The sequence below is a fragment of the Pteropus alecto genome, unplaced genomic scaffold, assembly GCF_000325575.1.
Source record: "Pteropus alecto unplaced genomic scaffold, ASM32557v1 scaffold8, whole genome shotgun sequence".
NCBI classification, from domain to species: domain Eukaryota; kingdom Metazoa; phylum Chordata; class Mammalia; order Chiroptera; family Pteropodidae; genus Pteropus; species Pteropus alecto.
The window spans coordinates 15,362,554-15,377,944 of record NW_006494609.1 but is presented as its reverse complement, the minus strand read 5'-3'; the positions used below and the strand labels follow the sequence as shown (position 1 = coordinate 15,377,944).

Below are 15,391 nucleotides of genomic sequence, written 5' to 3'. Positions count from 1 at the left end.
TCCTCCCTCCGATGATTGTTGAGAAAAATTTCTTCCTCATCCAGAATGTCTGGCTCTCTGGGAAGAAAGAGGAAACATAACTTACTCCATCAGGCCAAATACGTGTTGTGTCAAGGCTTTCGGAGGTGAGGACATTCTCAAATCCGCCCTGGGCAAAGGCTAGGATGGGAATAAGCCTCCAGACACTACCAGCTGGAGTCTGAGGCGCTGCTGGGCCAGAACTGCGAGCAAATGTTTGCCAGGTAACCTTCACCTCACAGGAATGAGCTCTGGGGCCACAGAGGAGGTGAGCGGCTAAACTAGTTTCTTCTGATGTCATGGGGCTTAACTGCCTTTCCTCTCTGGCCTTCAGAAAAGTTCAAGAATGAAGTTTTCTGTCATGCCAGGCATTGTGTTAAGTGCTTAGGACAGACATGTGAACAAGACCCATTTCCTGTTTTGAAGACACGGATGGTTTAGTGGAGAGAGACGGAGCCATACACAACAAACCAGGTACTACAATGAGAAGTGCTTCATAGTAGCTGTGCTTTAGCACGTGTTTGAGTAGAAAGGTAGGCTGGAGGTGCTGTGTGGCCAAGGTATGAAGGAAAGCTATGAATTTTCTAAAGAAGAGACACACAATTTTGAGTAGTAGAGACACGCGATCTTTTTTCTGTCTTGGATGGTTGAAGCTGTGTTTATTGTCCTTTCGGGGAGAAAGCCTGGAGGCTGGAGGACTAGTAATGAAGTTATGACAATCATTTAGAGAAAAGACAGTGAGGCCTTGGTGTCTTTGACAGTGGGGGGCGTAAAGAAAGGGGGGAATTTGTGCGATTTTCAGAAGGAAAATGGCATAAATGTAGGGTGTCGGGGGAAGGATTTAAGGAGAACCGTGGTTTCTAGCCTGGTGTCACTGAGAAACCGTGACGCCATTAACTGAGGTGGCACCAGTTGGGGACAAGGAGATCACAGACCATGGCAGGGAGGATGAGCGAACATGGAGGTCAGGATGTGGGGACGAACAGGCTCCCGGGGGTGGAGGAGCAGCCTGCAGGGAGTCGACAGGTTTCGAGAGCTATAGCCTTTATAGACTGTGCTTTCGAATACTCCCTTCAAAAGGGATGGTCCATTTATTTGCTTCACAGTCACAGTAATGGCCCGAGCCTCATGCCCTTTAAGTCAAAAGACCCACGTCTAGATTGGCAAAAAGCAGCCTTGTCCTCTGCCTCTCAGGACATCTTAGTGTATGGCGCTCAAGAAGGAATACATCTATCATTCCCCCCGCCCCCCACCACAACTACGGGGACCATTCACACATGGGCAAAAGTCGAATGGGCTTGGCCTATGCATGGCCAGGTTTAAAAGCAACTAGAATCGGCGGATGTTTACCAAGCACTCTGGATGAAAATCATTACTTAAGGACCAAGCAATGTGATCCCCATTAGTTGCATAGTTTGTTGCCGTAGCAGGTCCGAGCTAGAAGGGGCCTTTCAGAACTCTCCTCTAAGCTCTCACTTTGTGGATGGAAAAATAGAATTCCTGGAGAGGCTGGACCCTGCATTCCGGCTGGTGTCTCCTAAGACGAAAGGATTTTTTGTTGTTTGGAAAACGGACCACATATTTGTTGCCTAACAGGAGGAACAAAATGAGCAAGCTTTGTAGCCGACGCTTAGTATCAAGCATGGGGAAAAGGGCCGTAAACACACAAAGATCTGGTTCGTAACGACTGCTCGGGACCCACAGACACATGGAGTGCAGATGTCCTGGGGATTCAACAAGCGAGTTCTCAAACGCTGAGATCTTTAATTAAGCAGGTGTTTGGGAAGTCGGCCCTGTGTAGCTTCCAGCCTTGGCTGGGTTTGTCTTGCTGAAAAATGGCACCGACCCAGCTCAGCAGCAGGCCTGAAACTGGCTTCAATCGGAGACGTAGGAATGCGCCATTGTTATTTTCTTCTTTCTTATCAAGCCCCATTAGCTTGAGCGAGGAAGGAACAAAAACGGGCTGGGAAAACATGTTGTTTCACTGGGTAAAAATTTACTACCAAGGAAATGATTTTTTGCCGTTTCCAAAAAAGGACGAGTGCAGGCCTTGGAAAGGTGTAGCCCTCCGAATACTTTGGGACAGTTTCTCCCAGTGTCACCCAGTGAGAATGTTTCTCTGTGGCTGATGGGCCTTCTCACAGAGGAGCAGAGACATTCAGCTGAGGTCGTGCACACGGCCTCACGAAGTCAGCCCTTCGCTATTCACAGTGTTGCAGAAGAGAAGGCTCAAGAAGAGGAAAGAATCATAGACTACGCGAAGGGCGGTCATATTTGGCTGTGGGGTTCGGGAGCGTGTGCGTCCGCTTCGGCTTTCGGGCGTCTGCAGTTATAGAATCGTAGATGGACCCGTAGGTGCCAAAGTGCAGAGGTGGATACCGAGGCCCCGTGAAGGAATGAATGCTCCCTCCCTTTGAGCACCTCTTCTTTCGATCTCCTGGCACGTGTCTGGAGCTCTAGGGCAAGAAGTCTGTGACTCTGGCTGTGGCTGAACCACGGAACTAACCACGCCTGACAGCCCAGTGCCGTCGTCTCGGTGATTTTGGTGAATCCCTGCGAGAGGCAGAAGTCAAGATGCCCCTGTCTTTCACAGCTACTGGAAACAACATCTCACCAAGCCAGGGAACAAAACTTCCTGGGCACCTGCTGTGTGCCAGGCAGTGATAATGGGACCTGTGAACACATTAATTTAGTAACTCTCGAAACTCTTAATTTAGTAGCTCTATTTTGCAAGACACCTGAGGATACAAGAGGGTAATGAACTTGCTCAGTAATATCTAGTTCTGAAGTGCAGGAGCCTGGGTTCCCGCCCAGTTCTGTCTGCCCCTAAAATTCTTCTTCTTCTTACTTTTTTACCCACCAGCCCTTTGTGGGGAGTTTCAGCCCACGGGTGTTTTTTTTTTTAGCTCTCACGCTTTGGTGCTGGGAGAATGGCCTAGGAAATGTTCTTCCTACGAGCATGGGGCGTCATTAGCTTTTGCTTTGTTTCGTTTTGTTTTACAGTTTTTGAAGGTTACTTTATTTCAATCAGAATTAGTGTTATAAAAGCAGTTTACGTATTTTCCCTTTAACCTACAGGAATAAAAGATGAAGTGTAAATTCATGTCTATATGTGTAATATGTACATTCAAATATAACATATATGCATATTGTTTATAGTCGAACATATTTATTACGCATATTTATGTCAGCACATTAAGTCTGTTCTACCTACTGGTAGAGATTTTTATATAATAATTAGTTTATATAATAATTAGTAGAACGTCCAGCAGCTCTGTGGCTGCGGCCCTCCCCACGCGGTCCTTTGAGTCAGCCTGGAAGATTCCACTTGTTTTGTTGTCCTGGGTTGTTGGGTGGTATAGTCTGAATACTTGGGGCCAGTTCCTCCATCTGGTGCCTCTGAGAGATTTCGACTGGACTTGGGGGACAGTTTTTATTCACCCTGCCTTCAGGTATCTGCCCAAGGGGACGTGGCTGGGGACGTGGACCCAGCTAGTGGTAGGACATCCTCCACAGGTATCCCTAATGTGTGGCCTGCTGTCGTGAGGCTTGGGAGCCCACTGCTGCCTGTGGCCTCCTGGGAGGGCGTCGCGGATGGGGCTGACTGGTTTTGATGACTTTCCTAAGCGAGCAGTTGTTTCAGATTGTGAACCTTTTAAACTGAAAGGACACCTGAAGGAAGGAGTGACAGCTCAGACGAAGCTGCAGAGGTCAGCAGTGCGGTGGCACTCTGCGCGGAGGATGATTTTCTCCGGGACAGGGGCAGGGGCAGCGTTGGGCTTTGATCTGCTGCCAGGCTCTGGAGGAGTCGGGAGTGGTTTCCTCCTATTGCCAGGGCACTGGTTGCCTGGACAGCAAGGGACGCCGCCCCACCTGGGGACAGAGCCATGGTTGCTGTGGGGGAATCCTCCAAGTGCCCAGGCAGCCGCCCAGGGCCACGGCTTCCAGGAGGGAGGCTGGGAGCTGGCAGAATGACTCTCAGTGAAGTCTGCTTTGGGGACCGATACAGAGGGACAGTGCTCCACACCAGCTCTCCCAAATGGCCTGGTGGGTTGGGTGGACACACGCGCGCACAGTCGAACATAAAGAATGAATACGTGAATGAGTGAAGAAATGACTGAACGAACCCAGCATTTTTTTTCTCTTGGGAGACTCTTCCCAAACATCACACAGAAAAGGAAAAGAAATAGCAGACACGGCATCGTCCGAGGATAACGGCACTTACTCAGGTTGCCGTCACTTGTACTTTCCACTCATGCAGAAAAGGATGCTTTGCCAAAGAATGTCCTTGGAGTGATTCAATGTATTTTTCCTTCTGTTATTTAAGTCAAATGTATTTAATGTAAGCAATTCGGCTGTGAGCTGGAACGCGCGACGGGTCTTTGAGCCCTGCGTGGAATCCGCGGTGTGGACGCTTCCGGCTCAGCTCCTCCAGGTATGTGGGCTGACAGTGGTTTCAGTGGGGCTGGTTGTGTTTCAAGTCCACACACCAAAGTGGTCTTGTCAGCAAGCTGGCTGGGAAAAACGAATCTGGGGATGTCAAGACATTACTGTTTGCTGTTCACGTGTTCATTCGTTCATTCATTCATTCACTAAGTAGTTACTGAACTTTGGCTATGGACACGGCATTATACCAGGTGTATTTTGAGAATATAAAGATGGGACACATTTCCGCACCCGCCGCCCCCATTTCTAACTCCAGGGTCTTGAGTTCTCAAAATACATTTATATTGACAATCCATTCAATCAGCGAAACTTAAAAATTTAGTTTTTTGAACGTACATCAGTAGAAATGCAGTATAACCGAGTTAATTCTTTACCACAGTGAAAAGTGGTGGAGTTTTTTACAAAATGAACTTTAAAGATTTTGTTTCTAGGTTTGAGTAGTTTGCCCGTGCCTGTGTGCGTGTGTGTGCATACCCACGTGTGTGCTCATTGAGGCCCCACACGTCCTCCTGAGGCCAGTCTGGTCTGCTCACAGTGTTTGGTTTCTCTCTGTGGGGTTCCGTAGGCACATTGTGTGTGTGTTAGTTACACAAACACAGAGCCTTGGGAACTTGCTACCACTGAGGCCATCTAAGGCCCTTCTCGCCTTGGGTCTCCCTCACCCTTCATTCCCCCCGAGGCAGGAAAAAGAGCACAAATTCCTAAGGCAACGTTGTTCCCAGGGTACAATTGCCATCCATCACTTGCCTCCGGAAAAATGTAAATATGTGCTGGCCGATAGTAGCATTATTTATTATCCTAGGCTTTGACGTGGACTTGAGCAGGCGCGGCTGCTGGCCAGGCATTATTCACCGGTTCCCCTGGGAGGCTCTGCTGGGTGGGCCGAGCTGGGGTGGAGGGGAGACCGAGGGCAGAGGCAGGCGCTCTTGCAGCTGAGAACAGGCTGGGTCTTTGCCACCAAGGCCATATCTCGTAAGCGTGTCGGGGTGGAGCAGAGGCTGCCGCCACCTTGGAACCATGGTCTTAGAGGCTGTCCATGTTTAGAGGATAGAAGGCTGGTTCCACACCATGCCAGGCACCTGGTTATTTGGAGGTGGGAATTGATCAGTTTTGTTGGTGCTGCTGCTGGTGGGTGGCAGATCGTGCTGGTGTCACTTGAACCCAAGAGACCGTTGCTTCCTGGCCGAATGTTTCATTGAATCAGTTGTGCTGGCTTCCTGAGCACGTAGCCGAAAAGGCCTGTGTTACAAAAGACCCTGTCCTCCAGGAGCTTACGCTCTGGGGCCCTAGGTTCCCCCCACCCCCACCGGTCCGCAATGTGCAATGTCAAGAGGGAGTTAGTTTTTCAGGAGGAGCAGGAAGAGGCAGCAAAAGCCCTCTCTCCTCTGCCAGGGCAGCCGGCTCCCTCCTGAACTCGCTGGGTCCCAGGCGGTGTGACCTGTCCTTCCTGCACAGAGTGGACTTGGAGTCAGGCAGGCAGGGAGGCCTGGGCTTGGCTCTCAGCTTGATGCTTAATTAGCTCCTTCAGACAGTTTTCCCATCTGTAAGATGGGGATCACGAGCCCAAATACAAGGTGCTTGTGAGAATAAATACATGAGAGAGTGTCGGGCACACTAAACAAGCTCAGTGAATTGCAGCTTTTAATGTTATTTCCAACTGCAGGGGAGGCAGTGTAGGTGAGCGAACTCCGACTACGGGGGTTGAAAGGTGTAGACGGAGGGACGGAGCGGGTAGGACTGACAGGAGGAAGGGCGTCGGCGTTGCGCCAGGTGGATCCAGGGCTTTGGGTCGAAGTGAGAGTGTGGTGTCAGGAGGTCCCGTTATAGGATTCTGAGTGCTCTCCTAAGACAGTGTGGGGATAAAGGGACGAAGGATTCGTTACAGTTGAAACAAACACTTTTGAGTGCTGAGTGTGTACATCAGATATCTTGAGAAATATGACCGTGGCTATGGCTTGGTCTTTATGCTTTGAAACTCAATTAAGACGGGACCAACTTGGATGCTGGTACCTGTGCGCCGCCAGGGAGATGGAGATGTACACGTGGTAGCGTAGAAAACCCCAGTGTGGGGAGCAGGCGGCAGGAGATCAGCCGCGGGAGGGAAGACTGGACGGCTCCGTGAAGCCTCGCAAGGGGCAGGAACCCCCGGCCGAAAGGTTTTCATGGATGGATCCAACCCCGGGACTTGAATACAAGCTTCCTTTGGCAGGGGACATTTCTTTTTCGTCTGTTGTGTTCTCAGAGGGGTTTATCATAGCTCCGTGCACACAGTAGGTACATAGAAGATCCCTTTTTAACACGTGAGTGGATCAGACAAAAAATCAAGTAACAGGTATTATCCGGCTGACCCGCTTTGAGAAAATGATGGGACAGGATGGCAGAAGAGTGCTTAAGCATGTCTGTTCTCTTCTTGGCTATTTCCCTTCGTGGGTTTCTGGGGAGCAGACTAGCTGTGCCCCCTCCAGTACGACCAGTCTCTCCCATGGTACCCATCAGGGAAGTGCCTCCAACCTCTTGGATATAACCCAGGGACACTATCAACAGCTCTCAGCCGGACAAGCAAACAGCCGGCACCTCTGGTGGCTCCAGGGCTCTAAATAGATGCGGGTAACATTCTTTGGACTATGTCTGTGTTACAGATGTGGACGAGTGTGCAACGGATTCCCACCAATGCAACCCTACCCAGATCTGCATCAACACCGAAGGAGGGTACACCTGCTCCTGCACGGATGGCTACTGGCTTCTGGAGGGCCAGTGCTTAGGTAACAGCTCTCTGGGGCCCATGGAAACTCTTGGAAGTTAATGGCTGCCAGGGGTATTATGAAATGTGGGCATAGCTGGGTGGGCTTTTCTTTGGAGTAGGGGGAGGTACAAGGCTCTTGAGGTTTACGTCTATTACCACCTTTTAAAATCAGTTGTTACCGTCACCATCATGTCAATATTAGAATTTTTGAATGTATATTTTTAAGGGTTCATGTTTAATCTTACCTACACCTTCTTGTCTTCAGGAAGTTTATATCCAAGGCAGGAAAACGATAGAGGTGGGGGTTATTCTCTCCCAGTTAGAAATCACAGTAAGGGAACACTTTGCTTCGTCACAGAAAAGTTCCAAGTCGCAAATGTGCATCAGTAGATTCTGAGCTAACACCATCTCCTCCCAACACCCCACCATAGCCACCCCACACCCACCCCACTAGCTGGCCTTTTCTTTTTATTGCTACGGAGCCAGCGATCACCAACTGAGAATTTTGTTCCTTGCAGTTGGCATCTGCTATATGATCTCTCTGTATATTTTCACTGGAGGGTTATTTCCTTTCTTCCTCTCCAGTGTTCGGTCCAGCCAAGTGAATGAATTCACAGCAATCTCTAGCTGTCACTTCAATTTCTATTTCTAGGGTGTGATTTCTATGCTGTTTTCTTGGAAAAGCCCTGCCAGTTTAAATTCTCTAAGACACTGTTCTGTTGCCTGAAAGTCAGTCCTGGAGGAGCTGAGAAATAAATCCAAACAACATCATGGAAAGAAAAGAGAAAGGTCCCTTTTTCCAAGTCTCTCTTGATTGAGACTGAGTTTAGGTCGGCTCTAGAGCCCTGTCTGCAGCCTCCTTGGGGCCTGATAAGCCGGCCTAGACTTGGCTCGGTTCTCCTTTCCAGGCACGCCCCAAAGAGCTGGCCGCACAGGGCATTTGTGAGTGTGATGGTCGCCATGCATTTTAACCAACCTCAGCTATTATGGAAAATTTGATGCCACTGCTTTGAACATAAGCAGTTCATTGTGAGTGAGTTCTTTGTACGGGAACTTAATGTGTAGAATTTCAGAGCTGGAAGGGATGTTAGATATTATGTCATTCAACTTTTATAGAGTTGGAAACTGAGACTCAAAGAGGAGGGACGTTTTGGACAAAGTGAATTGGGTCTAAAATCTGTCTTCTGTTTTTCAGTCCAGTTTTCTCCACCACAAGGGGGTGCTAGAGAGGATCGGGTGACAGGGACACAGGCTGGATCACACAGGCGGTAGGGCCAGCCACTGGGACACTCCTGCACCTGGGAGGGTGGTTGTCCTCCACACAGCGTGAAGCTCTGGGACAGATGCTCCCGGGTGTCTAACGTGGTGCCACATGCACAGCCTGCTCACGCTTCATATCCAAAGTAAAGACCTTTCTTAATCGTGTCTGAACTCACGCCCTCTCCTGGCCAAACTCTACTTTCTCTTTCAAAATACAAGTTCCACAGCTGTCTACCACCCGCTCTGTGCACTTTTGGAGGCATTGCTTTTGCAGAAAAATAAGGGGCTGGGGGCTGCCTTTCCTCTAAGGTGCCCCTAGGCAGAGGATGCCCTCCCTTTCCCTGTTGCTTCTCTGTCCTTGGCGATGTGCCCAAGTGCACCCTGGGAAGAGGTCAGGACTAGCAACTGCACAAGTCCTCGTGCTTTCTCAGCAGGAGCTGCGTAGTGCTCAGTGGGCAGTGGGGTGGGCCAGGTTAGAAGTGGCTGGGACTCAGATCAGACAGAATCACAAGGGCAGGTCACAGCTTCTGGGGAAGGTTGAACAGTAGGTAAGGTGGAGGTGAGGGCCTTTCTGGCAGCAGGTGGTCGGAACTAGGCACAGAGACTGAGGTTCTGAGCTGGCCTCCAGAGCCCTGGATGAGCTCCGATTCCAAAGGAACCAGGATACGAGGGAGGGAATGTGATTAGTTTAGGGGAGGTGAGGATGTGATAAGAACCAGTTACAACTAGTTAGATTAGTTGGTCACAGCCGGCGCTTGTATAGGTGAGGACTCTGTCTGTACCTGTAGGCTTCATTTAAGACCTCCTTTCCCACAGGAATGAATCCCCCAGCCCATCAGCCCATCTACTTGGGGGTTGGGAAGTGCTTTCCCAATGACATCGGGCTCCCCACTGACTGGTACATGTCAGCAGGGAGGCCATATTGCCTGGCTCTGCCAATGGATCCATTCATCCACAGAGCTGCTCAGGAAAGGCCAGCCAGGGCTTGCAAGCAGTGTGTTTATCCAGAGTTTTATGTCTGCTCTGGTGCATGGAGGGGATCCAAGGTGAACTTTGGAGTCTTTGTGTTACTGGCTTCATGGGTTTCTAGACTGTAGTGCTATCTAGCTCATCCTGGCCTATACATGATCTCATTTCTGACACCTGGACGTATTCATTGTCAGTGGAGCCGGCAAGGAGCCTGCTGGACTTAGGCTGTGAATTCCTCTTACACTTGAAGCTAACTGTCCTTTCCCAGGGCAGTGAAACATCTATATAAAATCTTGGAGTTGACTCTTAATGTTGGATACAATCTTAGAGGCCATCTGACCCAACATCCCTCTCCAAGCAGAAATTTCTACTATAGCTTTCGAGATAGGCTCAGGTATTCGCAGGACGGAGGTGGGTTGGGAGGATGGTAGGGAGATCGAGCTTTGGACACCAGAGGGCGTCGCCATCTCTGACGCTTAGTAGGTCCTGTCTTCATGTTAGTTCCCTTTCACGTCCCTTCGTGATCTCTCTCCAGAAGAGATGGGGGTGGCATCGGCGATTGAGAGGAAATGTCACCTTGCTCGCATTTCTGTTTCCAGACATTGATGAATGTCGCTATGGCTACTGTCAGCAGCTGTGTGCGAATGTTCCTGGATCCTATTCCTGTACATGCAACCCTGGCTTCACCCTCAACGAGGATGGAAGGTCTTGCCAAGGTAGGTGATGTGACCAGTAACTGGAACATGGTGTGCAGCACTAGATACTGTCTTCCTCGGAGCCTGACAGTTTAGTTGGTGGGAAACGCTGTCGTTAAAGGGATTTCCTGCTCATCGTCACTGCGTGTTCATCCTCATCGCTTACAGAAACCCGAGACCCCAACCGAGGCTATAGGAAACGTGTCAGAGAGGACTCTGAGTACTGCCGAGATTAGGAGCACGGCCATCCGTCGGCCGGGTGCTCACGGTTTCGTGGGTTTGCTTGTCTCGGTCTGTGATCAGAAGGAACCCTGGTGGCTTTCTTGGCTAATCAGAAATTTTCTTGCATATCTTGTAGCCTAAGTTCAATTCCTGGGGCCCAAAGAAGGGGTCGGTCAAAAAGAACTCCTGACCTGTGATGAATTGCGAAATACACACGGACACTCTAAGCAGGGGTTTCGTGGGCAATTTTGATGCCTCTCACTACGTTTTCCCCTTCAGCCTGTGTTGGGAGGGCCTGTTACTTAGCAAGGAGTCTGGCGGTGGTGGTAACTTCCCCTAATGTTAGCAGTCCCCGCAATCAGAATGAAATGAAGGCATTTTCTCGTTTTCACATGATCACTTCAAATACTGATAAGTAAGAAAAACAAGCTACGCGCCTATTGCGGTTTTCATATGAAGGTTTCTTCTGCTCAGGAAATGAATGGGGGACTTAAGACTCAAGGAATTAGCGCAGGTCCTGCCCGGCCTCCAGCTCCCCACCCCTGGCCCCTGGCTCCCTACCCCCGGCCCCTCGGCCCGGGCCTCCAGGCCCTGGCAGCTGCTCCATCCAGGGTGGAGGCAGTGCCGGAGACTCAGAACGAGGTCTTTGTCTGGAGTCCGCCACAGGGTTTTGCAGGGCCCATTTCCTTGTCACACCATTCGAGGTCTGGCCGGCAGGCTCCTGGCCAGCTAGATGGGGATGTTATGTCTCCATTAGTTTAATCGTATCTAAATCATTGAATAAACAGGAAGGCATCAGCCTTAAAGAGTTTGATCCTGGCTTCTTTGCAAGTCTCTCCTCCAAAGCTGGTTCTGCTCATTGTTCCAAGAAGTCTCGACTGTTTTCCTCTTGCCCGGAGAGGTCAGTTTCTTCTGAGAGCAGAGGCCAGGCTGGGAGGTTGAGGGAGCTGACAGAGCAGGGCCTTTCCGACCCACTGGAGCAGGGAGCAGGCGCCTGGCTCCCTTGCCACTGCGATAAGTGGCTTAGGGCAAAGGCAGGCTTCTCCATGCCAAGGCCGGAGGTTAGAGGTGCCAGCCCAGGTTTTCCTCCAGAGGCTGGCTGCTTGGTGTACCCGACACCTCTTGAGGAACAGCCAGGCACAGCAGAGCCAAAAGTCCCATGTGTCCTTGAGGCCTCTCAGGGACGGGCCTGTGACAAGAAGCAGATAATCCACCTGGCAGCGCAAAGTCCAGTAGCAGGCCCAGCACCCGGGCCTGGACACGGGCACGGACACGGGCACGTGGCCACTAGAATGTTGCGTCAGCAGGGCCCGCTGGTGTGACATGGGATGCTTCAAACTCTATTGAGCTTTTGTAATCCTGAAAGCTCATGGGAGGGAGGGGGCTTTCACTCTTCCAAGCATCGTCACGTCTGCTCATTTCATTGAATCCCAACAGTAGCCTTGGGAGGTAGGCAGGGCAGTGTTTGTGGCCCTGCTTCACGGATGAGGAAATCAGTGCTCAATGCATTAAGCGATGTGGCCAGAGTCACACGGCCAGGTGGTGGCAGAGTTGGGAGTAGAACCAAGGGTCCAGCAAATAGGACTGGGGTGCAGTCTGCTCCCACAGGACTCAGGAGGGCATCTGAGCATGTGTGGATCCCGGTACCAGTGGGAAAGGGCAGCCAGGGTCCCAGAGGGCCAGATCCTTTGGGTCCTGCTGCCCTGCAGAAGCAGCTGAGAGCTGAGAGAGAGCGGGACTCACGCTCATTCATCTCCATGTGGCCAGAGTCTGGCCGGAAGCTGAGGACGCCAGCTCTAGTATTCGCCAGTGCCATCCTGCCTGAACCTCCACCCATGGCCTGGCACCATGACATTTTCCAAGTGGAGAGCCTCCAAGCTCCCGTGGGCACCGGGGGAGACTGGTATCTGGCGGGGCCTTCTCTACATGGCTGTCTATTGTTTTTTTCTTTCTGAAAGCTCCAAAAATGCCAGGAAGTAGGAAGCATATGGGCGTGGGATTAGCTCTCCTCCTTAAGAAAAGCTTCTCAAACTGCTTACCACTAAGGCTTTTAACTGAAAACACTCAAACCTCTATTCAGAGTCTTAAGAGGTTTACCTGGACTTTTGAAGGGGATAGAAATTCTCTCAGCCCGAACTTTGGTCATTGGCATAAGGGGCACGGGAGAGGGAGTGCTTAGAACTGGCTGGTCAGCTGGTGCTAGTAGAAGGGGGCTCCCTCGGGCTCCCCACCCCCAACCCAGTGAGCTGTGCGGAATGAATTGGGTTTTATGGAAAGACCCCTGACTCACATTCCAGTTCCAGCTGTGCCCTTGTTAGCTTGGGGATTTGGGTACATCTCTCAACCTTAAACAAATGTTAACATCTCGTTAATGTATAATCGATGTACGATAAACTACACTGTTAAAGGTACATGATTTTATGCACTTCAGCGTATGTATACCCCCATGAAACCATCCCCACACTCAAGATAATCAATATTCCATGGTTCCTAACGGTTTCCTTGTGCCCCTTCGTGGTCTCTCCTTAACCTACTGAACTTGTACCATGGGGCAGTGGTCCTGAAGCAGGGCTGTTATTTAAGGATTCATTGAGTGCGAGATCCTTCTATAATCGGTGATGTTATTTATGCAAAATTATCTTAGCTTGGGTTTCCATGACAACATACCGTAAACTGGGTGGTTTAAACAACAGAAATTAATTTTCTTACAATTCTGGGGGTTAGAAACCCAAGATCAGGGCGCCATCGCAGTCAGGCGCTCGCGAGGGCTCTCTTCCTGGCTTGCAGATGGCCACCTTCTCTTCTGCAGCCTCACGTGACAGAAAGCGCAAGAGCAAGCTCTCTGGTGTCTCTTTTTACAAGGACACGAATCTTATCCTGAGGGTTCCACCCTCTGCACCTCATTTAACCTTAATTACTTGCCAAGGCCCCATCTCTAAACGCCATCACCCTGGGAGTTAGGACTTCAACATGAACTTGGGGGTAGGGAGACACGATTCAGTCCATAACAATAATAGAGTTATTATTAGAATTGTCACGATTATTTGTGTACCTGAAATGTCAGAGTCAGCGGGGGTAAGGGAAGAACTCATTGGGAATGCGATGTAGTAGGTGACAGGAAAGAGCAGATATCGCTTAGAAATTCCTGTTGGTGGCTGTGGGAGAGTGGCCTTCTTAGGAGGTGTATATGCGTACCTGTGTGTACCTGTGTATGATGCGTATACATGTTGTTTCCACTCTTCCCACCTTGTGAGCCCAAAGGGACATATGGATGGAGCCCTTGGGTCTTCAGTAAACATTTCTGGCGTCTGACTTCTCAATCCGATAGGTCCTAGATGGAGATTCTTGGTCCCTGTGGATCTGGTCTCCCAGTGGTAGTAGCTTTTGTTGCCAGTGCATTTTTTTCTCTCTCGTTAGTGTGGATGTTTTGTTGTGGGAATGGTCAGTGACATATATGCTTTGCCTTTCCATAGATGTGAATGAGTGTGCAACTGAGAACCCCTGTGTGCAAACCTGTGTCAACACCTACGGCTCTTTCATCTGCCGCTGTGACCCAGGATATGAACTTGAGGATGACGGAGTTCGTTGCAGTGGTAATGGCGTTAGCATTGGAGGTTTCCACCTGCACTAGGGGTAGGGGGTAGGGGTGGAGGGCAGGGCCTTCCTTCACAGGTGTTTCCTCTCATTTCTCAGAAACGTCTCCAGTTTGGGACATTTCCCGCTGCCATAGGGTCACAAACACACAAAACAGAGATGAGTCACTGCTTGAAAGGTGGAGTGGGGTCCCACCTCTCCTGTCATTTGACCCCAAATGCAAAAACCAATGGAGCTATCTTTTAGGGTCTGAAACGGGGGAAGAGAGGGAAAGAAGTCACACAATTTTGCATGTTGGTTTATCTGTCCTCACCCAGCACTGATTCAAATCCTGGGGATAGGGCTTACAGAGGGCGGGGACTCAAGAATAATAGCATGTCTCATAGGGTAGGGTGGGGAGGGGCGTGTGTGGAATGCATGAGATCATGTATGTAAGCGCAGACACTCCGTGAACTTGTAAAATCTCTACAATACTCAGTGCGTAGCTCCAGTCCTGGCATGTGGTGCACGTGCAGCAAATAGTTCTCGAATCAATGAATGACTGAATGGGGAATGAATGAAATCTTAGTTTGTCCTGAGAACATAGATGTGATATCTTAGCTGACCTCTTAGACATTCCTTCCAAGTTTAAGAAGCTATGATTCTCTGCCTATGCCAGATCGTGGACTCTATGATAATTTTCTTATTAACCCTCATTATAAGAAACTTGTAAACTCGTAAATTCCTTGAGAATAGAGGCAGCATCTTACTCATGTTTATTAGCACCCCACACAGAGCTTATGTACAGCTCTTTCTAAGGTTCTTCCTTCTTTTCTTCCCCCCGCCCTTTTTTTTGGTAAATGTTGAATTAAAGTAAACTCCATCCCATCCACTTTTGGCATCAATAGCAGTTGTAAATGAGCACAGTCCAAACTGATGACGCTTTGCCGTATTTTTCAAAATAAGTGGGCCGTGCCCTAGGGTGTGAAATCTTTTTGTCCTTCAGAATGGAAAGTTTCCTAATGCCGAGTTTCACTGTGCCAGGAACTGACCCCGGTCATGAATGGGACTGTGTGAGAGCACCGTTTAGGACTGGAGCGTTCTAGGGACAGAGTCATTTAAAACAAATGAGCCCCTCTCCCCACGGCCAAGCAAGCTGGAGCTGTGAGTACACAGCTACAGACAGCCTTACGCTGATCAAATGTCAGTCCTAGAAATGGGAATCGAAGGCCCTCGGACGTGAAAAGCTACTTTCTTCCTAGTTGTCAGTCCCCGCCTCTCCCCCTCCCCCTATTCCTTGGGGAATCCGGGCCAAGGAACATCTTGATGGGAAGTTTAGCATTAGGAGATGGGGTCGTTTGTTTCTCTGGGGTTCCCTGTGCACCCACAGAGCTTTATCGATCATCGCAGAGGCGGTCTGGGAGAGCGACCGGAGCCAGACAGAGCCGAGTTCATGTGCTGTCTC

General features: G+C 50.0%; 1 protein-coding gene across 1 annotated transcript in view; it reads left to right on the top strand.

Moving 5' to 3' along the window:
• The window catches only part of FBLN5 (fibulin 5), a 67,792-nt gene that overhangs the window by 36,530 nt on the left and 15,871 nt on the right, over positions 1 to 15,391 (top strand). Inside the window, exons 5-7 of the mRNA XM_006925532.3 lie at positions 7,104 to 7,226; positions 10,036 to 10,152; positions 13,827 to 13,946. Coding sequence (XP_006925594.1) covers positions 7,104 to 7,226; positions 10,036 to 10,152; positions 13,827 to 13,946 — 360 coding nt within the window. The remainder of the gene's footprint in view (positions 1 to 7,103; positions 7,227 to 10,035; positions 10,153 to 13,826; positions 13,947 to 15,391) is intronic.